The 27176-nt window shown below is 39.6% G+C and overlaps 1 protein-coding gene across 3 annotated transcripts in view; it reads right to left on the bottom strand.

Annotated features, from left to right (window-relative positions):
- The window catches only part of DGKI (diacylglycerol kinase iota), a 397015-nt gene that overhangs the window by 87511 nt on the left and 282328 nt on the right, over nucleotides 1-27176 (bottom strand). For 2 of the 3 annotated variants that reach the window (XM_054726100.1, XM_054726101.1), the window contains one exon: nucleotides 22468-22568. In XM_054726100.1, coding sequence (XP_054582075.1) covers nucleotides 22468-22568 — 101 coding nt within the window. Of the gene's footprint in view, nucleotides 1-874; nucleotides 904-13098; nucleotides 13119-22456; nucleotides 22569-27176 lie in introns of all 3 variants that reach the window. The other variant, XM_054726102.1, reaches the window with a different exon arrangement.

Here is a 27176-nt window from a genome sequence, read left to right as displayed (position 1 = left end):
CTCAGACTTGGAAGAGGGGAGTGACATAAAATCATCCTACTAATTATGTACCTTGTGATGGGAGATAAGAACCAGTGCATCCAGAACCCAGAGGACTGCACACTTCCCAAGACAGGACATACTTCCACAAGGAGTTATTTCTCAGCTGAAGAAAATAAGGTAGTTCGACAAGAGAGACAAGAGTTTTTCAGACAAAGGGAATTGTCTAAGTCTTAGACCATCCTTAGATGCTAAGAAATCGAGGCATAAAAAGAAGCAAAGATTGAGGACTTAGGAAGATTGGTAGTTGCAGAGTAAAGGGGGATGACCCAAAGCCAGAGGCTTGGTTTTTTAATGCTAAGCAGCTGAGATGTGCCCTGGCAGCCCTGGCCTAGAAGGCAACCAATTGATGTGTCTCTCTCACATAGATGGTTCTCTCTCCCTCCTTCCCACTCTCTCTAACAATCAATGGGGAAAATATCCTCAGGTGAGGATTAACAAATAAATAAACAAACAAATAAATAAGAAGCTGAGATGCTAAAGGGTTTCCAACAGAAAATTTACATTTCAGATTTACATTGACCATGGAGACCTTAAAGTCTTAGCTTTAGATAGATTTTTTCCCCCTGACTATAGGCCCCTTCTTTACAAAGACGACTTTCATTGCAATTTTTTTCTCTATCCCCTTGGAGATGAAAATCTTCTTTTGCCAGTTTTACCACCCTGGAAAAGCTTTCTCAAATACCTGGGACTGGGAGCCATCCCTCTGAAATGTAATCATTCTAGGAAGATAGTACCTCTAGATTCTAGTCTCAATGGATGGGTAGGAACCTAACTAATTGTTGCTGATAGGTGACAATTAGCAAACACAGATAGCCTAATTGCATTGACTAACCTCCCCCACTAAAGTCCTGTACTACTTTTCTACTAGTTCATCCCAGTGCTTAAAGAATCTCCCACCTGTTTTATAGCAGAGTTGAATTCACTTTCTCCTTCCTATTCAAAAGTCTTGAAAATATCTAGTGCAATTTTTCTATGACAACATTTTAGGCAAACCATTGGCAGAGATATGAATGACAAATTAACGGAAGACAATGTGAGTGGTAAGAAGATTAGTAAATGACATGAGTAATGGTGAAGTCTGGAATAAAGAAGTGGCAGTAAAGATAAGAAAGGAGGGGTATATCAGAGAGATATGAAGTCAAAGAATCAGCTCTTTGGAATGTGAGAAGGAAAAAGAACAAGGGTGACTCAAAGTTGTTTAGAGTGGGCGTGGCAGTTACATTTTTTTTTTTCTAACTTACTTAATACCATAGTAAACTGAGACCAGCTGAGCCAGAGAGAGAGTACAGAAAAACAAACAAGGGGGAGCAAGCAGGGAGGGGGAGACAGATTATAAAAATAATATAAAAGTGGCTCTTGTAATGATGGATGGCAAAGACCACTTACAAATGCCTCATGCACAGTTGATAACACCTAAAAAGCTGAGAAGGGTTTCTGCATTAGAATGTTAGAATAATGATACAGGCAGAATTGGGAAAGACTATTCTCAAGTCTGGAGAACAGAGAGAGGAAGGAGGGGGAGAGCGAATGCCCCCAGACATCCACCAAAGCTTAGACTACAACACCACAGGAACTAAGAATCGGTTATAGATCCTTTTCTTTTCCTCTTTCCAATCATCGGCATAAAGAACATGATAAATAGAAAAGCAGAGGTGAGAAGAAAAAATTTTAAAAAAAGATGTTAAAGCAGTCTTCTGAACAAAGATAAAAGGAGTCAAATGGAGAATGCCACCCAATCATGGTTAACGTGTTTAAAACTGCATGAGTTTTCTTTGTTCCTACTTCTAATGAATTCATGTATTACCAGTGACAAATCAGGGGAAAGTATGGGCAAAGGCCCAATACTCTTTTCTAATAAAAAATAGAAACCAAAGGTCTGGATCAAATAGTTCTATGAAATGTCAACATCTTCCAACTTAATATGAAAGTTTACTGACGATGATGCAAATTTCTATTTTCTTTGGACGGTTCCCATTTCAATGCAGATTCCTAATGTCACAAGCAATGAAATTCTAGTACAACCAAATGACTTGGAAAATTCCTTGGAGTTCATTCCCAGTGTTAAATGTGACAGAAGCTTTCTACTGTGAGGTTCTAGAATGTACTTGATGACAGGCATTGGAAAACAATATAAATTTTTTCCAGGTACATTTATCAGGAAGGTGGTATTTGCAAAATCCTAGATCCAGGGCAGAACCACCACTGATAATATCCTGCAATCGCCCTAGTATTTGGAAGGGAGAAAACAAATACATTTCTGTGACATTGGAATCTTGGCTATGCGGCCTGGCCAGCCAAATAAATGTGAAAGGCAAATGAAACATTATGCGTCCAAAAGCAAAGATTTGTAACTGTCCCCAAAGCTTAGGTAATGCTCAGAAGGATGGTTAGAGGCACTGGTTCAAATCTCTCACACAATTTCAAAACCGTACTGTCCATTACACTGTATTATGACAGGCAAGGTCACCAACAGTGAGCTGCTGGGGACGCATTAGTCACACAGCTCTGAGTTTCTGAGTTGATTGGATACATGTTGAAAATTAATGACAGAAATATTTCCTAAAATCTGCTGAAGGAGCCTAAGTCTCTTTCTGGAAGCAAAAAAGATAAACAAATTATGCTCTGACAGCTGCAATATAGAGATGTGAAATCGGGCAGTTTTACGTAAACACACCCCTAGCATCTGACAACCCAGGGAACGCTCTAATTCTGCTTATCAGTGACTCCAGGAGAGTGGCAGTGAATCGGTGACTCAGGAAACGCACTAAGTATTAAGAAAGAGTGCTTTCCACCATCTGAACTATGAAAGGCCTGTAGCTTTTACCCATGTAACTAGCAAATTAAATTGTGCTACTGAGTCAATCTGCAAAGAGGTTATTTTCGGACCAGCGCATATTTTTGTCCTTGGGACTATTCAGTTAATATCTTTACCAATAAATTAAAAGAATATGTAGAAATGCCCATCTTATTGAAGATCTGGAGTTATTTCTGACTATAGTGTTAGATTAGAAATATCCTAAAATTTAGAAAGCCTTGCATTTATTTATTTATTTATTTATTTTATTGATTTGAGAAAGGGGAGAGATGAGGGAAGGAATTAGAAAGAAAGAGAAAAAAAACATTGACTTGTTGTTTCACTACTTATTTATGAATTCACTGGTTAATTCTTGTATGTGCCCTGACTGAGGATCGAACCCACAACCTTGGCATGTCAGGATGATGCTCTAACAAACTGAGCTACCCAGCCAGGCCTAGATTGCCTTGCATTTCAGTTTCCAATTTGAGTTACTTAAATTCCAAATGGATAATATTTGGTTTGACAATAGTTCCTGCCAAAAAGAACTTTTAAGAAAAGGTCAGGGTTCACATGCCCTAGCGCGTTTGGCTCAGTGGATAGATAAAGCATTGGCCTATGGACTAAAGGGTCCCAGGTTTGATTCTGGCCAAGGGGACATGCCTGGGTTGTGGACTCGATCTGCCTCAGTAGGGGGTGTGCAGAAGGCAGCCAATTAATGATTCTCATCATTGATGTTTCTCTCTCTCTATCCCTCTCCCTTCCTCTCTGAAATCAATAAAAATATATTTTACAAAAAGAAAAGGTCAGTGTTCACATTTTAGGTTTCCCTTTCTTAGCTCATTCTGACATATCTAAAGAAAACAATTAACTTATATTCAAATTTTCTGAATTTGGAATAGTAGGAAGGTCAGGTCAAAAGATACAGAGAGGAACTTGGAGGCTAGTGATCATTGGAGTCTAATCCCTAGCATCTATAACAGTGCTGGGTACATAGTGGGTCCTCAATAAACAGTTGTTAGTGAAGAAGTGGGTGGATGGTCTCAAGGATTGTGGTGTGAGGGTGGCTCCTTCCTGGCCTTAGTTAAAATATCAGGTGCTGAGTTCCATAGACAAGATGGTGCTTTTGGAACTGAAGTGCCCCACCCACATCCATGATGGCACTGAGACACCCATCCCTTCAGCTGCTGGCAGTGCTGGCTCTGCCGATAGCTCACAGCTTTCCTCTCCAGAAACAAGACTTCCTCACTCAAGGCGTGCTCCCTCCCAGGAGACAACCTGACCTGCATCTAATACTCCTTGCCTCAACTGGGACAACTCTAAATGGCCATCCCAGACCCAAATGTCCCTATGGGAGTCCTCTATTGCAACCACATCACAGCTCGGCTTCTTCCTCTACCCAGTCCTACTCTCCTCCCTCTTCACAGCTGTTGTCTCCCCTTGGAGACTCTCCAATAGATCTGCTACATGTAAAACTCAAAGTGTCAGAGGAAACCCAACCAATGATAAGAACTATGATCCCAAATTCTTTTTAAAAACACATTTCCATAAATGCAGAGCTATGTCTTTACAAAAACAAGGGGGAGTACTAAAAAGCATATGGATTAGGAGAAGATGTAAATTGTTATTAAAATCCCATCATAGCTGTATGACCCCGTGTGAGGACATCTAAGTGCTCCTGCGATAAAGCATGCGATAGTGTATATGCAAGTCTTCTGCGAACCCTGACGCACAACGCAAACGCCAGGTGTTATTATTTATTAACTATGATGCCATGACTGCAGTGGCTGACCTCACTCACTCATTAACACAATGCATAAAAATGTAACACTTTTATATAAGACTTTCAGAAGAAAGACTTTAAAGAGAACGCTGACTACTATTTGAGTGGACATCCCCAAGCTGTCAACCTGGGAAGGTAACAAGATGGAATAGGTTGGTTATATCATCAGGGAGAATTGGTCATCACTGTGTATGTGTGTGTACATGGAATAAACCAATGAAAAGAAAAAATAATCCTTTAGGAAGAGACTTAAGAATATACCTGTAATTGATTGTTCTCATTACCAAGGACTAAGTTTTAACAATAAAATGATCGAACATCATTATCAACACTTTAGGTTCATTTCCTTGTCTGAGACCTGACATCAGCATCTAACACAGCACAGCGCTGAAAGCACTTCTTATCTTCTTATAAACGAAGCATGACTTTGGATTATAAACAGAATTAGACAACAAAGAAATTTATATTAAAAACAAGATCATCTTTCAGCCTACTATTCCCCCTGGCATCTGAATCTTTGAAGTTAGAACACAGTGAGTGCACTCATTTATAAGTCAAGACCCCCAGGACCTGAGGCGTCGGTCTATGTGCTGATGAAAGCTAATGAATTCGGTGATTCATATCTAAAGTGCTGTTCAGCAATTCTTTAGATATGGCCACTCATTGTCTTGCTCTTTAAATTGACTTTCAAACTTTCTGCCTCTTTCTGAACACTGATACCCGCCCCCTCCTACTGTTAGCTAATAGGCTTACTTCTTTTTTTTTTAATTTTTTAAATTCTTTATTGATTAAGGTATCACATATTTGTCCTCATCCCCCCATTCCCATCCCACACCCCTCCCCACACATGCCCCCACCCCCTTGTTGTCCTTAACCGCCGGTTAGGCTCATATGCCTGCACACAAGTCCTTTGGTTGATCTCCCCCTTTACCCCCACCCTTCCCTACCCTCCCCCCGAGGCCCAACAGTCTGATCCATGCCTCCTTGTTTCTGGGTCTGTTCTTGTTCATCAGTCTATGTTGTTCATTATTTCCCCGAGATGAGTGAGGATCATGTGCTATTAGAAATACACTTATAAGAACCAAAAATGAGACAAGCAGTAATGGTTATGGTGACAGGCAAATGAATAAGTGTGTAGTGAGTTTCTTTCTGGGCCAACAGTTCTTTTGAGACCCAATTTCAATGTCCAACAGTTCCTTATGTGTACATGTCAGCACTGACATTTCAGTTCTGGATGGTGGACAAATGGTGGTAATGCAGGTCTGACTCTGTCTGGTTTGGTCCTGGGCAATCTGCAGTGATGCACAGCTGCTAACTGCTAGTATGGGAAGGCCACATCAGCATCTTCCGCTTACTTCTTATTTCACTGAGTGAAGTAATCAGAATAGAACTTCTGCTTCTCCCTAGTCCCATCTACTGCCTCTGTACCCCTCCTCTGCTGTCCTTCCCTGTACTCTGGAATCCCATCTCCACCTACTCAAGGACACTGCTCCTACAGTTGGCCCTCCCTCTGTCTCCTGAATCATCAGCCCTCCAAGTGGATTGGTGCCATCAGCATACATAGCTATGGTATCTTACCAATTGGAAAAAAACTCCTCCCTCAATTCCACATCCCTTTCCAGGCACCAGCCCACTCCTTTCTTCCCCTTTACAGATTAACACCTTAAAGCAGCAATCAGAGGGGTGTGAGGGGAGAGATTTCTTACCATTTGCATATGAACCCACTCTATTCGCTTGCGCTTTTTTCACTGTACAACCTTTTGTGAGGTTACTAATAACCACCCTCTACCCAAATCCAATGATGCATTCTTAGCATGCATCTTTTGCCATCTCTCCGGAGCATCTGACAGTTGTCACCCCTTTTGTAAAACATTTTTATTCTCTTGGCTTTCAACCAAGTTCTCCTGTGTGTTTTTTCCTATCTCACTGTATGTAGGGTCCTCTACCTCTGTTTACCATGTTTTTGAGGCCAAAACCTCAGAGAGAGGCATCCTCGGATCACCTTTTCTCTTACAGAGTACAGCTAATCCACCATCTGATCCTACCAGCATTATCTCCAAAACAGATCCAGAATCCATCTGTTTCTGCCAACTCCCTCAACTTCTCTCCCTTAGAATATCATATTAGTCTTGTATCTGGTGTCCCTATTGTCCCCTTTGCAACCCAACCATCAATTCTCCATTCAGAATATATATATATAAAAGCCTAAGCAACCGGACAACTGGCTGGTCGCTATGATGTGCACTGACCACCAGGGGGCAGATGCTCAATGCAGGAGCTGCCCCCTGGTGGTCAGTGCGCTCTCACAGTGGGAGCGCTGCTCAGCTGATGATGGGTGCCAGACGCCGGGCTCACAGCTGGCCAGCGCAACTGTGGTGGTGCAAGTCTCTCCCGCCTCTGTGGCAGTGCTACCGAGTGGCGGCAGTGGGGCCAGGATGGGTGGGAGAGGCACGGCGCCCAGCCCGGGCTCTTCCCCGCCCGCCCGCCGCTTCGCGCACTACTACATCCCCCAGGGGTCCCAGATTGTGAGAGGGCGCAGGCCAGGCTGAGGGACCCCACTGGTGCACGAATCCGTGCACTGGGCCTCTAGTATAGAATAATTCATAAGAAATGCAGGGAAAAAAATGGCGACGGAATAGAGTCGGGTTTGGAGTCTGTTCCTGGGGCGGAGAGTCGGAGCAGCAGAGGCTCGCAGAGGGAGTGTATGTGGGCAAGCCAAGGGACAGCTAAACTCCAGGAGAAGGCGGGGGAGTGCTGGGCAGTGTTCCTCTGACCGCGCAGCACCCACAGGGGCTGGGTCCCCTCCTGGAGCTGCGGGCTCGCCGGGCGCCTCGCCATCTTGCAAGGAAAGGAGAATTTTTGTGGAAACCTGACTTTCCGCGACAACTGCTAACACTGAACTGCTGGGAGCACCAGACCACCGGTCCCCTATCAGCGCAAACATTTGGATTCAAAGAAACTCTTCACTGCACCACGGAAAGGTCAGATTTTGTCTGAAATAAGCTGCGGTTTCTAATCCCCGCGCTGGGTGAGGGAAGCGCGGCAGCCGCAGGACCGGCAGGAGCCGGGAGGTCTGTGCCTAGAAAAATCAGCGGCAGTTGGAACTGCCGTGATCCGTGAATGAGGAGGGGGGTCTTCTGAGCTGCTAACAGAAGTGACCTCTTGAAAGCAACTCATTTTAATCTGACGAGGAGGGTCAGACTAAGAATTTTCAAAGGAGTGCAGGCTCCTTAGTCTGGGGCACAGACCCACGGTCCGCACACCTGGGCTCTTTCCGACTCTGATTGCTAAGCCCAATACAGAGGTAAACCCAGGTGGAAACCCTGAAAGACTGCAGGGGGAAGGTGTTTTTTCGGAACCTGGGGCCAGAGCTGCGTGTGACCATCAGAGAGGCAGCTCTGAGGCGCACATCTCCACAAACCGGTAGTGAGTGCTATAGAAGGGGAAAAAAAAAAAAAAAAAGAGCTAGAGAGGCCCGGAAGTCAATTCAGAAACACTGCCACCCAGGGGCTGAAACACTAATTGTCTCTGGTGTAATCAAAAATAAATACGAGAAATTAAGATAGGGCTGGCTTAAAAAGCAGGACTGGCTTCCAACACTGAGGAGCCCTGGAATGAAGCTGAACTGAAATACCGCCCAGACTGGGAAAAAGGCGTACCAAACAGAATAATAGAGGAAGTGAATGACAGCCGCTACTGCACATTTTAGTCTTCCTATTTTTTAATTTTCAATTTTTTTTCAATTTTTTAAATTTTTTATTCTCATATTTTTTTATTTTCATTTTTTGCATCTTTTACTTAAGAAACTAATATTTTTTTCTTTTTCCTCACTTGATTTTCACCTTTTTAATTATTACATTTTTATTTTCAATCAGCACTATTATTACTATTATTTTACTTTTTTTTTTTTTTTAATGTCATTTGATTTTCTCTTTCTTTTATTTTTGGATTAGTGTCCTACATTCGATTTGCATCTTTCCCTTACAATCGCTTTACCCTATCTCAAAGTATATGGGGTAGGCTAACATTATGCCATCACTCTCCTAACCTTTCCCCTTTTGGTCCCAGTTTATCTTAACCCTTTCTGGCTTTAGATTTTCCCTACTTTTTCAGTTTACTCCCTGCTAAAACTTCACCCTACTTATATATCTAATTCCCAACCCCCTGCTCCAAATCCATACAAACCTCTCTCTACGCTATCTTTAAAAAATTATTTTTCTCTCGGGCCTTTTGTTGTTGTTTGCTTGAATGTTGATTAGATTGAATTTTTATGCTTTTTTATGAGATTGTTTAGATTATTCTTTTTGTTGGTTTGGTTGGTTCTTTTGTTTGCTTTGTTTTTGTTTGTTTTTTACTTTTGTTTTCCCTTGCCTCACTTGATATTAGCTGCTGTTGCAGTTTGTATTAATCTCCAGGCTCGTGTTGCTGGAATTTGCTGGGAATAGTGGTTGTTCTAGTGGAGTTTACTCCCCATATATATAGTTTGTTCCCCTTTTCTCTCTTAGTATCATTCTTGTCTCTCTTACTTTTTTTTTCTTTTCTTTTTCTTTTCTGTTATTTCTTTTCTTTCTTTCTGCTCTTTTCCCAAGTTCAGATTCACACTCTTTGTTGTTGTTTTTTTCTTCGTTGTTGTTCTTTCTTTTTACTCTCCCTCTTCCACTCCTATTCCCTAATTTGTCTTTCTCTGGTGGTTACCTCTATTGGAGGTTATTAATATCGTGAATACAATTCTGTTCAGTGCCTTGTCTGTTGTGCCTGGTTGTGTTGTATTTTATACCTTTAAATCAACGCCAGAGAGAGAAATCTATATAACCAGACATCCGGAGAAGAGAGACCATGGGGAGACAAAGAAACAGCCCCCACAGGAAAGAGAAGCAGGCATCACCAGAAAAGGAAGTAAACGATTTAGAGGCAAACAACCTATCAGAGAAAGAATTCAGAGAAATGGTCATAAAGTGGCTGAAAAGGATGGAAGACAAATTCGACAATATGAGTAAGAACCAAGAAGAAATGAAGAAGAACCAAGAAGAAATGAAAAGTGACATCGCTGCTGTAAAGAACTCAATAGAAAGCATCAAGAGTAGACTAGATGAAGCAGAGGACCGCATAAGTGAGCTAGAAGACAAGATGGAAAAAAATACCCAATTACAACAGCTTCTAGAAACAAAAATTAGAAAGATTGAGGAGAGCGTAAGGGAACTTCGGGACAATACAAAACAAAACAACATCAGGATAATAGGGGTGCCAGAAGGAAAGGAAACTGAGCAAGGAATAGAAAACCTGTTTGAAGAAATAATAACAGAAAACTTCCCTGATATAGGGAAGAAAAAACCCACACAAATCCAAGAAGCTCACAGAGTTCCAAGCAAAATGAACCCCAAAAGACCGACGCCAAGGCACATTATAGTTAAGTTGGCAAACACCAACGACAAAGTAAGAATCTTACAAGCGGCCAGAGAGAGACAGACAGTTACATACAAAGGAACCCCCATCAGACTAGCAACTGATTTCTCAACAGAAACTCATCAGGCCAGAAGGGAATGGAATGAAATATACCAAGTCATGCAAAGGAAGGGTCTAAATCCAAGAATACTGTACCCAGCAAGGCTATCAATCAAAATTGAAGGTGAAATCAGGAGCTTCAGAGACAAAAAAGGACTAAGGGAGTTTATCACCACCAAACCAGCAATGAAAGAAATGCTAAAGGGTCTGCTGTAAAAAAAAGAAAGAAATAGGAAGCAAAGAAGGTACACAGGGGTATAGAATAAAAATGGCGTCAAATAAGTACCTATCAATAATAACTTTAAATGTAAATGGATTGAATGCCCCAATCAAAAGACACAGGGTAACAGACTGGATAAGAAAACAAAACCCAGATATCTGCTGTCTACAGGAAACCCACCTCAAAAAAAAGGATGCATACAGACTGAGAGTAAAGGGATGGAAAAAGGTTTTCCAGGCAAATGAAAATGAAAAAAAAGCTGGGGTTGCAATACTTATATCTGACAAATTAGATCTCAAAGTGAAGGACATAACAAGAGATAATGAAGGCCACTTCATAATACTAAAGGGAGAAATCCAACAAGAAGAAATAACTCTGGTAAACATATATGCACCCAATACAGGAGCACCAAGATACATTAAAAAACTCCTGGAAGATATCAAAGGAGAGATTGACAGTAATACAATCATAGTAGGAGACTTCAATACCCCACTATCACCATTGGACAAATCCTCTAAACAAAAAATCAGCAAAGAAACATCAATCCTAAATGACTCACTAGAACAGATGGAATTAATCGACATCTTCAGAACATTTCACCCCAAAGCCACAGAATATACATTCTTCTCAAGTGCACATGGGTCATTTTCAAAGATAGACCATATGTTAGGACATAGGCAAAGTCTCTCCAAATTCAAGAAGATAGAAATCATATCAAGTATCTTCTCAGATCACAGTGGCATAAAACTGGAAATCAACTACAATAAAAACAACCCAAAGAAATCAAACACTTGGAGACTAAACAGCATGTTATTAAACCATGACTGGGTTACCAAAGACATCAAGGAAGAAATAAAAAACATCATGGCAACAAACGACAATGAAAACACAACAATCCAAAATCTATGGGACACAATGAAAGCAGTCCTGAGAGGGAAGTTCATAGCTCTACAAGCCTACTTCAAAAAACAAGAAACAATGGTAATAAATTACCTAACCCAACAACTCAAAGAGTTAGAGAGAGAGCAACAAGATAAGCCCAGTGTAAGCAGAAGGAAAGAAATAATAAAGATCAGAGCGGAGATAAACGACATAGAGACCAAAGAAACAATACAAAAGATCAACAAAACCAAGAGCTGGTTCTTTGAAAGGATAAACAAGATTGATGGACCTCTAGCCAGGCTCACCAAGAAGCAAAGAGAGAGGACCCAAATAAACAAAATCAGAAATGAAAGAGGTGAAATAACAACAGACCCCGACGAAATACAAAGGATTGTTACAAAATACTACGAACAACTCTATTCCAACAAACTGGACAACCTAGAGGAAATCGACATATTCCTAGAAAAATACAACCTTCCAAAACTCAATCAGGAAGATTCTAAACAGCTCAACATGCCAGTAACTATGGAAGAAATTGAAGCAGTCATCAAAAAGCTTCCGGCAAACAAAAGCCCGGGGCCAGATGGCTTCACAGGAGAGTTTTATCAAACTTTCAAGGAAGAACTAAAACCTATCCTCCTCAGACTATTCCAAAAAATTCAAGAGGAAGGAACACTTCCAAGCTCCTTCTATGAAGCCAGCATCACCCTAATACCAAAACCAGATAAAGACAACTCAATGAAAGAGAATTACAGGCCAATATCCCTCATGAACATTGATGCCAAAATCCTCAACAAAATTCTAGCAAATCGGCTCCAGCAGTACATCAGAAAGATCATACACCATGACCAAGTAGGATTTATTCCAGGAATGCAAGGATGGTACAATATCCGCAAATCAATAAACGTGATACATCACATAAACAAATTGAGAGATAAAAATCACATAGTCATATCAATAGATGCAGAAAAAGCATTTGACAAAATCCAACACCCTTTCTTGATAAAAACTCTCAACAAGGTGGGAATAGAAGGCTCATACCTCAACATAATAAAAGCTATTTATGATAAACCCACAGCAAACATCATACTCAATGGGCAAAAACTAAAACCATTTCCCCTAAGAACAGGAACAAGACAGGGATGCCCACTCTCACCACTTCTATTTGACATAGTACTGGAAGTATTAGCTATCGCAATTAGGCAAGAAGAAGAAATAAGAGGCATCCAAATTGGAAAAGAAGAAGTGAAGCTGTCCTTATTTGCAGATGACATGATATTGTACATAAAAAACCCAAAAGATTCCATCAAAAAACTAATAGACTTAATAAATGAATTCGGCAATGTAGCGGGATACAAAATTAACGCCAAGAAATCTATGGCTTTTCTATACACCAATAATGAACTTACAGAAAGAGAGACTAAAAAAGCAATCCCATTTACCATCGCACCAAAAAAATTAAGATACCTAGGAATAAACTTAACTAAGGAGGTAAAAGACCTATACACGGAAAACTACAGGACACTGAAAAAAGAGATAGAGGAAGACGTAAACAGATGGAAGAACATACCATGTTCATGGATTGGTAGAATCAACATCATTAAAATGTCCATACTACCCAAAGCAATCTATAGATTCAATGCACTCCCCATTAAAATACCAATGGCATATTTCACAGACCTAGAAAGAACTCTCCAAAAATTCATCTGGAATAAAAAAAGACCCCGACTAGCCTCAGCAATCCTCAGAAAGAAGAATAAAGTAGGTGGGATCTCAATACCAGATTTCAAGCTGTATTACAAAGCCACTGTTCTCAAAACAGCCTGGTACTGGCACAAGAACAGACATATTGATCAATGGAACAGAATAGAGAACCCAGATATCGACCCAAACCACTATGCTCAATTAATATTTGACAAAGGAGGCATGAACATACAATGGAGTCAAGACAGTCTCTTCAATAAATGGTGTTGGGAAAACTGGACAGATACATGCAAAAAAATGAAACTAGATCACCAACTTACACCATACACAAAAATAAACTCAAAATGGATACAGGACTTAAACATAAGACGGGAAACCATAAAAATACTAGAGGAATCCACAGGCAACAAAATCTCAGACATATGCCACAAGAACTTCTTCACTGACACTGCCCCTAGGGCAATGGAAGCTAAAGAGAAAATTAACAAATGGGACTACATCAAAATAAAAAGCTTTTTTACAGCAAAAGAAACCATCAACAAAACAACAAGAAAGCCCACTGCATGGGAAAACATATTTGCAAATGCTATCACTGATAAAGGTTTAATCTCCAACATCTACAGGCAGCTTATGCAACTCAATAAGAGGAAGATAAATGATCCAATAAAAAAATGGGCAACAGACCTAAACAGAATATTTTCAAAAGAAGACAGAAGGAAGGCCAAGAGACACATGAAAACATGTTCAAAGTCACTTATTATCCGAGAGATGCAAATCAAAACAACAATGAGGTACCATCTCACACCTGTCAGAATGGCTATCATCAACAAATCAACAAACAACAAGTGTTGGCGAGGATGCGGAGAAAAAGGAACCCTCGTGCACTGCTGGTGGGAATGCAGACTGGTGCAGCCACTGTGGAGAACAGTATGGAGTTTCCTCAAAAAACTGAAAATGGAACTCCCATTTGACCCAGTAATCCCACTCCTGGGAATATATCCGAAGAAACTAGAAAAACCAATCAGAAAGGATATATGCACCCCTACGTTCATAGCAGCACAATTTACAATAGCTAAGATTTGGAAACAGCCTAGGTGCCCGTCAGCAGATGAGTGGATCGGAAAACTGTGGTACATCTACACAATGGAATACTATGCTGCCATAAAAAAGAAGGAATTCTCATCATTTGCAGCAACCTGGATGGAATTGGAGAACATTATGCTAAGTGAAATAAGCCAGTCAATGAAAGAACAATACCACATGATCTCACTCATTTAGGGATAGTAAAGAACATTATAAAGTGGTGAACAAAAAGATAGATACAGAGACAGTAAAGCATCAAACAGACTTTCAAAGTACAGGGGGAAAGTTTGGGAAAGGTGGGGGAGTTATGAAATCAAACGAAGGACTTGTATGCATGCATATAAGCATAAACAATGGACGCAAAACTCTGGGGGGGGGAGGGCATGTGTGGGTGTGGGGTGGGGGGGGGGTAATAGTAAGATATGTACACATATAATACCTCAATAAAAATATTAAAAAAAAGAAATGAAAAAAAAAAAAAAAAAAAGAAATGCAGGCATGTTATTGCACATCTTTTAAAATAATTCCAGTACCTTCTAATTACACTCCAAATAAAATCCAAAGCCCTCTCCATGGTCTGTCTACAAGCCCCATCTATGTGCTGATCCTTTCCTACAACTTCAAAATCATTTCCACCCCTGCTGCAACCAACCAGGTTCCAGCCACATAAACTTCCAAGGATTCTGTCATCCCAGGGCCTCGGCACCTACTGTTCCCTCTCTCTGGGGACACACTTCCCCCAGAAATCCACATGTGCACTTATTCTTTACTTTTAGGCCTCTACTTACATGTCATCTCTTCAGAAAGTCCCTCCTGATACCCTTATCAAAGCTGGAATTCCTGGCCGGTTTTGCTCAGTGGTTAGAGTATCGGCCCATGGACCGAAGGGTCTTGAGTTCGATTCCTGGTCAAGGGCAGGTACCTCGGTTGCAGGTTCAATCCCCAGTCCCAGTCGTGGCGGATGCAGGAGGCAACCAGTTGATGTGTCTCTCTCACATTGATATTTCTCTCTCTTTCTCCCCACCCCGCTTTGCCCCACCTTTCACTCTCTCTAAAAATCAATGAAAAAATATGTCAAACCTCAGAGGAAAGCCAGGGGAGGGTGGGGGTGGCGGTGGGAAGAGATCAACCAATGAATGTCTATGCATATATGCATAATACATGGACACAGACAATAAAGTGATGAAGGCCTGGGGTGGGGGACAAGGGCAGGCTATAAGAGGTCAATGGGGGGAAAGGGGGGCATATGTAATGCTTTCAACAATAAAGATCAAATATATATATATATATATCCATCCTCCAGTGAGAATTAAAAAAACAAAAGTTAGAATCCTTTGTCACTCTTTTGCTCTATTTCCTTGTTATATTATTACATTATTTCTTTGTCTGCCTCTCCCACTGGAATTAATATAAGCTCTATGAGCATGGGGACACTCCAGGGCCCCCATCACTTGAAATAGTTCCAGAACTATGGTCAGTGGTCAGCGAATATTAGTTGAATTTATGAATTTATTATTTATTTCAGGGTAGAGAGAGAAATCCAAAAACAGAAACCTGTTCAACAAACCAGAGTAAAGTGAATTAAGACAAAGTCAGTTTAAATACAAAAAGGCATTTTAAATGAGATTGTGAAAGATTTAAAAACAAAATTACTATTAAAGGTATTTCATATAAAAAAAAAAAAGAACTACTACATGGAGGAAATAGAGAACATAGTGATTAAATAAATGTTCAGAATGCCAGGCCCTTGGATGATTTCCTTAAGTTTTCTGTGCCTCAGTTGCTCAATATGTAAAGTAGTACCTATAACACAGAGATGTTGGGAGAATTAAATTACATGACATGTGTAGAAAAGTTAAGAATTTCCTAGCTCACAGTGATAGAACAATAGGTGTTAACTATTATTATTATTATTATATTTTTAATAAAAATAAATATAAGATATATATTTAATAAAAATAAATATAAGAGAAGAACAGTTAAAAGAAACTAATTAATCATAAAACTCTGGGTAAATGTTGCCTCTTGAACATAGGAATAAACATAAACACACCAGCAAAAGGATGGACAGTGCCTTCTGAGGACAGATTGATATCTCTTAACTCAGATTTCAAAATGGAATGCTGACCTCTACCAAACGGAGGCCTAATCTCTCCTGCACAGCATGGTTGTCAACTTGTTAAATGAGGGGGAAAGATTCAACTGCAGATGAAGTCATTGATAGAAAAAAATCAGTGTTTCTAGCAAAATCAGTGTGTTCCAAATGCTTGCACTCATTATAATGAGTGATGCTCAAGTTTCAAAAACTTTCCTAAGGAAACATGTCAGGAACAAAATTTTAAATCCTATGTAATTCCTATAGGCCTAAGGATTTATTATAATGTAGTATGTCCTTAAGGTAAGACCTAACTGAACTACTGCATTAAGCAGATAAGGCAACTGAAGCCTGAAGCGGACAAATGCATTACCAAGGTCATATAACTAATTAGAGGTTAGATTAGCTCTTCTCATTCTTGCATATATATTCCATCCCTTCCTCTAGCTATTTAAATGATATATGCTAGGAAAACAGGTACTTAGTGTTTCTATAGCTCTATTACAGTCCTTGTCACATGATAAAAATGCTCCAGCAAATCAGGTACTATTTCTGTTTGGGGATTATTGGTTTTTGTTCACCACTGTTTGCTCAGAGTAAGCACTCAATAAATATGTATTGATTAAATAATATTGATGTCATCCTTCCATGCCTAGCATCTGGTGTGGTATCTAGCATAGAACTGATGTAAATACATAGCCTTCGAAAGCATGGATGCATCCACGAGTGGTTGACTCCACCATTTCGGCATATTTATGGAATTCAATTGAGTTCAAATATGGAAACTGAAAACAATGGAAAATCCAGTGATCCACCTCCCCCAGTGTGAAGATGGGTTTGACTTAGTGACTCGCTCACAAAGAATAACATAGGGAAGAGGAAAAAATGTACTGATACAGTGGAGAAACCTAGCAAATACAACCGTAACCAAGTGATCAGGCTGTCATCACCAGGGATGTCATGTGGATATCAGGTAACCCCTGATAAGATGGGACAAGAAGGAAACTTCACCTCTGCAGTATACTTAGCAGGAACCCTTAGCTCCAGTCTAATTAAGAGTAAAACAACAGAGAAAGCCAGATTAGGGGATATTCTACAGGATACCTGGCCAGTATCCCTCGAGACCATCAAGGTCATGAGAAAGAAAAAAATAAAGAAGGAAAAACTGAGCAAGTGTCCCAGACCAGAGAACGCTAGGAGACATGCCAGCCCAATGCAGTGTGATGTCCTGGACTGGATCCTGGAATACAATGTCCAGAGTTTAGTTAATTGTAATAAAGCCACATCACTGTCATTGGCAAAGGTACCTTCATAATATAAAATGCTGAACAATGGGGAAACTGGGTGAGGAATATAGTATAACCCCTAGTAGTATCTTTGCAACTCTTTTGTAAAGCTGTAAATATTCCAAAACAAAAAGGTTTTCTTTTATAAAATTGGGTGATGCATACCAGATGATGCAATTATAAGACTGTATTAAAACTTAAGAAAAGGAATTTGCAGATATTTGTCCAAATCACCAAATATGAGCTTTAAGTGTTTACATGCTTCATAGGTTTAAACATCTTGCCATCATGGCAGCCTCTTGTACTAGTCAACACAGTAGAAGTAAATTGAATGATTAATTGTGTTTTGTTCCCACAATCTTTCTGTGATATTTTTCAGTGTTTTACATTCTATTTTGGAATGTGAGAGAGTGACTCGGTGGGTGGTGGTGGGTGCACTTTGAAGTGTAGAAGAGGTCAACTGCTCTGAGCCTGGATTTTTGGACCTGAGATTAAGGAACAGTGTGACACTAGCAACAGCAGCCACAACAGTCCTAGCTACCATTTTTGGAGAGCATGCTAATGTGCCAGATGTTGCACCAGGGGTTTCATATACAAGATTGCATTTAACTCTCAGCACTCTATGAGGTTGCAATTATATTCTCATTTTAGAGATGAGATATTTGGTGATCAGAGAAATTACTTGGTCAAGGTCGTAAGATTCAAACACACATTTCTGATTCTTCTACTAAGTCAGTAAACAAAAGACAGGAAAACTCCATTACAATATCATTAGACTTTACCACAGAATCATGTACTAAGGTTATATATTATCTATTATGCATTATATATTATCTATAGTAAAAGTGTAATATGCTAATTAGACCAGACAGCCGAACGACCTTCCAGACATCCTTCCGGATGTCCTTCTGGATGACCTTCCAGACAAAACCGTGGAGGCAAGCCGCCACGGCTGTGAGGGCCGAGCCTCTTGCACAAATTTCGTGCATTGGGCCTCTAGTATATTATAAATATCCAGATAATATCCATTATACTGAGATAATGTATATAAAAGGGTTGTTGCATGTAATATTTGCTATAAAACAAATGTTAGTCCCCTCCTACTTTTATAGGCTACATCTGCTTTCAATTAGTTCTAAACTGGTTTTTGCTTTTGTGTTTTAAGCCCTAGACTTGTATGAATTATCATAGCAGCTCAAAAGTGCAGAGTAAGCTAATGCCAGAAGTAAAGTTTAGTTTATGTGGAATAGAGTTAAATCTTGGCCAGTATCAAGTTATTCAAGATATAAAAAAATAGGTCATATATCAATGAAACTTTTTGCAAGTTAGAAATAGAACAGATTTCCGGTAATTTAAAAAAAATTAAATGTATTGGGGTGACATTAATTAATAGGATAATACAGGCTTCAAGTGTACACTTCTATGATACATGATCTATAAATAATTATTTGATCCCACCCAAAGTCAAAAGGGGTTGTAAAGAATAAAAGGGGACCAAATATATGGTGATGGACGATAACAGATTTTCAAAACTGATTATTCTTTGTCTAGACTACGTCAGGGAAAGGAAAGAATCTCCATACACCCCCTAAACTTTTTAACTTCTTACAACTAGTCTAATAATAAAATAATAAAATTGACACAAGGCTAAATTAACAGGACAAAAACAATTTAGTATGTAAGCATGAGCAGTTATAATATGATGTTCCGATCACAAAATGAAGCTCAAAGAAATCCCTGAATCAGAAGCCTTTTAATGGTTTTTAGACAAACAATATATTTGTGAAGAATTGACAGGACAAAAAAGTTAATGTCTGTCAGAAAGTCATCTAAGCAAAGTTTGGGTATTGATTAGTGAGGAACCTAAACACTCTGGGCTTGGGTAGTAAATGAATAAAGAGGCAACCAGGTTTGTTTATACAGACTCTTTGGCTCTGGGTTCTTTAACTCTAATGATAAGAGAAATCTCTGCCTCCAGGTCCAAAAAGAGGGCCTTTAATATGGGAGATTTATGTCCTACTTTTAGGGGCACAGAGAGGTCAGTGTTTTTCTTGCACTGGCTGTTTCTTAAGTAAGTAACATTAATTAAAAATAATCAACATGCTATTGTGGGATATTTTAGGGCCTTCCTGCACGCCAACCATTATATAATGATGTGCTTTATTATGGACTTCTTTATATACTTTATTCGTATTATAAGAATGAGTCTCTGCTGTCATTATATTATAAATTTACTTTAGGAATTTTTTTTTTAATATGGCCACTTTCCCTTTATGTTCTGCCTTTTAAGTTGAATAGATTTGCCACCCTTGGACAGTATAACCATTATCTCAGGGTTAATGATTCATAAACCCTGTGAATAAGGCTCAAATTGCTTTACATAAGTCTAAAATTTACCAGCAAGAGCTGAGAAAGGGGCTAACCTTTTTGTGCTATTATATTAGGGTGAATGCCCCCAGGTAAGTTGGAGCCAAATGAAAGGAGAATGAAATGTATCTGAAATAGCTCAGTCATCTTTTTATATGCTGAAACAAGCCAGGCAATTAAAAGGGCTGCCATCCTGTAATCACCAAGGAGTCCTGCCTTACAGAGGAAAGCAGGGCTTTGTTAGACAACAAATATTCGATTTGTAATGTAATATAAATAATGATGCAGGCACATGAGCAAGATTCTATTAAACAGTGATGGCAAACAGCCTGTGATGCCTGGATCCATCGCTTGCTGTGTCATCAAGAAAGGGAACTAATTTTTAAGCCATGGAATGCAGTACTGCTCTAGTTTAGACTGTGAATGTGGACAATAAATAAATTACCTAAGAGGATTCATTCCCTTTTATCTTCTGGGATTCAGGTCAGTGGATTCCTAGACTCCTTTTATCTAGGTGTGCTCTACGAATTTCATTTAATTGATGCTTGTAAAATAAGATATCTATTTTGGCATGTATGTCACCCATGGACTTGAACTGGTGTTTTCCTTTATATTCAACTTGACCTCTGCTGGCCTTCCCATGAACCTGTGGTTAGTTTCAAGTTGAAGCCAAGCAAAACAGGGTTAGAAACAAGTAAAAACCCCAAAGGACAAACTTTCCTGTACAACCACAGGTTAGAAGTGCCATCACCATATATTAAAAGCAGGATGCCTGAGTTGGCCATCTTTACTTCTAATTAATATATTATAACCTTTAAACCCAAATCTTTAAAATGAGATAAATCCTTGATTCCCTCTTTGAGTGTTTCTTTGTTCTTTGGGTCTCAAAGACACTGCTGAATTTGTTGGATTTATTTGTATACCAAGTCACCTCCTACAATTTGATATAGAAAGTTTCCTCACACAGAAATTTTATCACATTAAGATATGATGAGTAAAGCACCTACCAAGAAGTATCATCTTCTTGTGAAACTCAGATCACAACTACCTCTGGCCATGATGGACAGATAATGAATAGAATAGATGGAACAGGTCACTGAAATGCACAGAGAAGCCAAAAATCCCAAATGCCGCCCCACTCCCAACTGGCTTGCTTCAGAGTTGATGGTAAGCTGCAAAATAGTACAAAGTTGAGATCCCTTCTCTCTTTTTATTTTTCAAAAAGTATAATCTATTTGTTTGACTTGAGAAAGAATAAAAACACTATTCTTTACAATTAGTTATCTCTGAAAGTCAGTTTCGTTTACATTATAGCTAAACCTCCCATTTCGAACATATATATCCATTACATTATGGGTTAAATTAGATTTTGTACTAATCTGTCACTTATAATCTCATTTACATTAGAAAATGTAATCTGTGGCTGTTAGAAGGGAGTAATTTGGGGAATTACCCCTCCTCCACCTCCAACTTTCTTACCAAAGGAAATGAGGGTGAAGGACAGAGTGGGAGAAACTAGCCGGTATTGACATAGAAAAGAGCGGAGAGGACTGAGGAAGCTGAAGCAGGAGAGAGAACTGAGAAGGCAGTAATTTCACACAGAATTCCCTAGTAGGTGACTGCACTGCAGTGGAAATGGGTCCTTACTCATCGCCACTTCCAGATGCAAAAGTCCCTGCACTCACTCTTGAGAGGGTCCCTGAATTCCAGGATTTCCATCCACCAAATCCCACTCCAAATCACAGGTGGAGGAACAAGCTCTTGGAAGGCATTCTCTCAGGGATGCACCTACTCCACCCCTGCCAGTTTTAACTAGTTGCTTCTTCTACAACCCCAGGCAGGTTCACGCTTGGAGCCAGTTTGGAGTTTTAATTCATAAACCTCTGGTTTTGTACAAAATGCCTTTTTCTCTATTAGCATCCCTGCTGTATCCTTGGACACTGGACCTGATCTTCTCTGACTTTAATTGCAATTAACTACTGACCCCCATAATTATGGGGGGGGCGGGCCCTAACATCTAACACAGCTGTGATCTTATCTTTTGGCCTATTTTACCCAATTTTCTCATATATCATACCACAGGGAACTCAAATAGTGACTAGAATGTAAAAAAAAGTGCCCAATAAGTACTACAGGACAGATGTAGTGAATAAAAATTAGTTCTCTATTTCAAGAAATATTTAGAAGATGTGAACATAGAGAAATAATTCATATATTGACTCAACTTAAGATTTTGGAAACAGTGACACATCCTCAAGGAATCACTCTATCATGACATTGAATGTGACTTGGGCCTTTTTTGGACATCATACAATCACATAACAGCTAGAAGTGTTGGACGTGTCCTCACCGGTAACTGTCATGAAGAATGAGGACAGTTCCAGGAAGACACCTGTGCTACATGTTACTCTACCATGTGGCGTCACCACCTTTCTGCTTCTCATTTTAGATAAAAAACAAAGACCAAAGTGGTTAATAAACCAACTGGTCCTAACTTGGCATCTTGAGCAGGATAATTTTATTCCATTTTCCTGTTCCATTTTCTTCAGCCCACCTATCATCACTTGGAGTTCCTGTGTTACTTCCCTTCCCTCCATTTCTCTGACCATGGTCTTCAGAAAAGAGGTGAATCTATCCAGCAAACCAAGGAAGATCAGGAAGATGAAGACAGGCAGTTCACAGGAAACCAATGAGGCACTTCCAACTTACAAGCTTCCCGGAGTTTCTCTTTGTCATAGTGGAACCCTTCATAGTCTTGCAAACTGATTTTGTTCACGCGGATCCTCAGGCGGTCTGGGATAGACTGGGGACTGCAAAACAAGAACCGCACAGTCAGACTAAAATGAGAGAGTGGAACTGGGAGTCGTATGCACCCGGGGGGACTAAATGCCACATCCTGTCCTCGTGCTTAGAAGAGAAAGTTCACAGTCAAACAGAATAGTGGGCTCTTTACAGACTATAGCAATGACCTGGAGAACACTTCCCCAGAACTGCAGGTTTCTGAAATTTAGGTTAAAAACGTAGAAATAAGCTGGAAAATCTTCTGGAGACCACTCATATCATATTTGCTATTAACTTGGTAAAAATTCTAAGATCATGTGTTTAGTTCCACAATAAATTACAAGCAGTGAATCTGAAACAGTGAATAGTGGATAGAGTGATAAAGAAATGTTCTAGGCAAATATGCCGTAACAGCAAAACATGCCAGCTTGACCGTCATAAGAGTCGGGAAAACTATAAAAAATGAGCTAATGATCCCAAAAGCACAGAAGTGAGACTGAAATAGCTCTAGACACCTCAATAGTCTCTGAGAGCAACTCTTGGTCAAAACATATCACAGTGAACACTGTCTGTGAGGGAGCCTCTGGGCACCGCAAAATAAAACGCAAAATTAAAAATGTGCACCATGTACCTTCCTTAGGAAGGGAATGAAGTATATATTTTGTTTTAAAAGAATTCAATCCATTCTAGTTCAGAATATTAAACAATAAAGGGGGTAGTACTGAACTTTCCGAAGCAGCCTGTTCACCTTCACAGACTTTACCTGGATTCCTTGAATGTTCTTAAGTAGTATTTTCAAAAGAGTTTAATTATGGGTATCAGTTGAGTGAATCAGTTTAGTTTTCATCACCATTATGAATCGATATATTTCTTTAATATATTAATATAACACAAGCCCCACTTTTCCCTGAATATTATACTTGAACTTCATTGGTTCAGAAAATTTTCTCAAATAAAGGATTACTTCTTCTTTCTTATGTTATGGGATAAAAGTCACCATTGACTAAAGTAAAAAGAATAACATTACTCCTTCATTTATTTTGACAAAGGAAGGAAGGAAGGAAGGAAGGAAGGAAGGAAGGAAGGAAGGAAGGAAGGAAGGAAGGGAGGGAGGGAGGGAGGGAGGGAGGGAGGGAGGGAAAGGGAAAGGGAAGGGAAAGGGAAGGGAAAGGGAAGGGAAGGGAAGGGAAGGGAAGGGAAGGGAAGGGAAGGGAAGGGAAGGGAAGGGAAGGGAAGGGAAGGGAAGGGAAGGGAAGGGAAGGGAAGGGAAGGGAAGGGAAAGGAAAGGAAAGGAAGGGGGAAGAAAGGGGGAAGGGAGGAAGGAAAGATAAAGGGAAGGAGGGAGAGAAGGAGGTGGGAGAGGAGAGGAAAGAAAGAAAAAAGGAAAGGATGGATGGAAGGAAGAAATTACACTTTTAAAATATTGTCAGAATACTGCTATGCCCACCTCAAACACACACTCACACACACACACACACACACACACACACAACACACACACACACTTAATTTCATTACAACTCTGTTAGAGGTAGAGGAAAAATAATTTAATCTAATTCTCTTGTCTAAAACCACATTTTAGGGCAAAGTATAGTTAACTCCCTCCATATAGACTCCCACTCCACTAATCCCCAAAGTAAAACACATACTCCCATGTCTAGATATATGTGTATATCCATACGTAGTTCTCTCCCCCCAAACACACACACACACACACACACACACACACACACACACACACACATTTAGATATAAGTGCACAAATTCTAAAAAGAGATGGTGGACAGATAAAAATGTCTGTAGTGTACTGATTTAAAAATTAAGCCTATACTAAACCATGAGATGGGTGTTTCTGAGGGGAAGTTGAGAAGCCAGATTTAACAGTTGCATTGGTCATTCAGCCAAAGCATGTTTGATGGGTGTCTACTTTGTATTAGGCATTGTGCTGGACATTGACAGGCAACTGACAGAAATACTTAAGTATTTAAGGAGGTATGGTTTGATAGCAGCTTTGTAAATTAGTGGAATATACTTCAAATATCATGCATACCCACACCATCATTTACAGATAGGAAAACTGAAGTTCAGAAAGATAAAGCGAATTTGTGGTCACATAGCTACTAAGTGGCAGAGCTGGGAGCAGAGCCTTGGACTTTTCACTCAATGGTTTCATGTTCCTGATATTATATGATGCCAAGAATCCCACAGAAAGCAGCCCAACAAAGTGGCAGCTCAGATTCCAAGTCAGATTGCCTGGATTTGAAGGAAAGTTCTTCCACTTACTGGTTAATCAGGAAACTCTGTGCTTCAGTTTCCTCGTGGGTGAAGAGATGATAACAGTATTAACCTCACAGGGATATTATAAGAATTGAATGAGTCAATGCAGGTGATGTGCTTAGAAAACTGGCTGGCACATTGTAAGTGCTCAATAGATGTTAGCTATTACCAGTATAATTATTATTCTGAAGATTCTGCTCTTATATAAGGTTCTGCCTAATAAGCCACAGCATCTGCTAATACCAGGTTTTGGAAGATGTTTAAGGCATATACAGGAACCTCCTAGACACTTGTGACAAGCTGTTGGGCTTCCTCTGGGTGAATACTGTCTAGCCTGGCTGGTGTCATTGTTCTTCTGGGTTTCCTCCTACCTAGTATTTTACAGGGAAATCGATAACATGAAAACAGACTAGAACATGGGGGAGAAAAAGCACACAGAGATGAAATGAAAGCCAAGTAATTCATGTCCCTTTATGTTAAAATATATTAGTGTCCCATTAGTGGCTGACTGAAGTGGAAGACGGCAAATGTGTTCCTTGGAGTCCGGGGAATAGCATTGCCATTAGCTTTCTAAATTTAAATTTGCCAAGAAAGTTAGTAGAGCATAGAAGAGACTAATAACCTGGTTAAAAATACACACACCTCCCTGCCAACATCTACCACAAGCTACTCCTATCCTGATTTAAGTAAGCTCTATATTAGGGGTTCCAATGGAACCTCTCAAGAGTCTCAAAGGGACTCAGCAATCTGTGAACTACCTTTGAAATTGGGCAGTGACCTTAACCTGTCATCATCTCACTCATTTTCTCTGAAGCATCGAGTTTGAACTTGGGCAGAGTGGAAGTTCATGGCTCTGAGCTTAACTCCCAACTGTCCCCAAGAGGACTTTCTCAAGAACCATAAGAACACCTCTCATTAAAGTCACTCATATCGGCCTCCAAAATCTCCAGGCCACAACCTCCCTATCCACAGTATGAGCACCTCTTCCCCTGAGATGTTGGGGGCAGGGGTGTGGAGTGCCATCAAGACAATCACCTGAATACTATTCAACTTAAAACTAGCTCTCATCATTCTCTCCTCTTCTGTAGGTCTTGTCAATAGCTTTTTTTAAAATTGGCACTTTATCGACTTTCATTCCATTAGAGTCAATTCTTCCCTCTGCCTTTAAATTTCTTCATTCTTTCAATTTTCTTTACTACACACTGTTTCTCTCAGACTGATAACAGACACCTTCATTCCCATCTCCTCCACATGGACACCCTCTATGGATGAAGGGGATGAGCTGGCTTTGCTTTTGTTTCCCAGAGTCACTTCTAGACTACTGAAGAACACTATTCCTTCCCTCTTCTCACTGGAAACATGAACCAACTTGGAGTAATACCTCTAGTGCTAAGACAGTACTACAGTACATAAAGCAGGATGTCGAGTCAGAAAAAATTTAGTTCCAATTTGAACTCTGACAATGCTTAACATTATGAATGCTGATGTTACCTTCCCTAAACCATTTTCTGATCTAAAAATTAAATTAATAATAATGTAGTGATAGTTCTATTTTTTAAAATTTTAAGAAGTACAAATCGCCAGTCATAAAAACAATCATGGGGATACAGCATAGGAAAAACAGCCAATAATATTGTAATAACTAAACATAGTGTCAGGAGGGTACTGGAAATACCAGGTTGATCACTTCACTAATATAATATTGAATGTCATCAGTAAAATTTACAAAAGAATTTTTAAAGCACTTAGAGTTGCAAAGAAGCTGGAAAAAAAACAATGCACTGAGCACTGAATGAGAAGATACATGTAAGCAGTTAACCCATTCCTGGTGAGTAGTAAGTGCTCAAAAATTAAATATATATACATATATTATTTTATATATCTATATATTTACTTTTTATTGAATTTGTTGGGGAGACATTGGTTAATAAAATTATATATGTTTCAGGTGTACAATTCTATAACACATCACCTGTATATTGTATTGTGAGTTCACCACCCAAGTCAAGTCTCCTTCCATCACCACTTATCCCCCCATACCTAAAAATAATGTGTTATTGTTGTGTTATTATTACTAGCATCCTAAGGCTTTTTCAATTTTCACAAGCCCCACTTTTTTAAATTCAGTCGTGGATAATCACATCATAGCAGAAATAAAGTCTCCCCTCTAAACAGTAGTTAGTAGATCTCAAAACTCAGCAGGAGGAGAGCATGTTGACCTGGGTGTGGAGACGACATTCAAAGCTACACAGCCTCTATGGTCTGTTAGATGAGAATGGAAATGGGGACTGTGAATGTTAGCAAGATATTCTACTGAAAGATATTAAGAATATAAATCCTAATTCATGGTACAGAGGAGA

Source organism: Eptesicus fuscus, chromosome 14, assembly GCF_027574615.1.
Source record: "Eptesicus fuscus isolate TK198812 chromosome 14, DD_ASM_mEF_20220401, whole genome shotgun sequence".
Classification (NCBI taxonomy): domain Eukaryota; kingdom Metazoa; phylum Chordata; class Mammalia; order Chiroptera; family Vespertilionidae; genus Eptesicus; species Eptesicus fuscus.
This window is presented reverse-complemented; position numbering and strand designations above follow the sequence as displayed.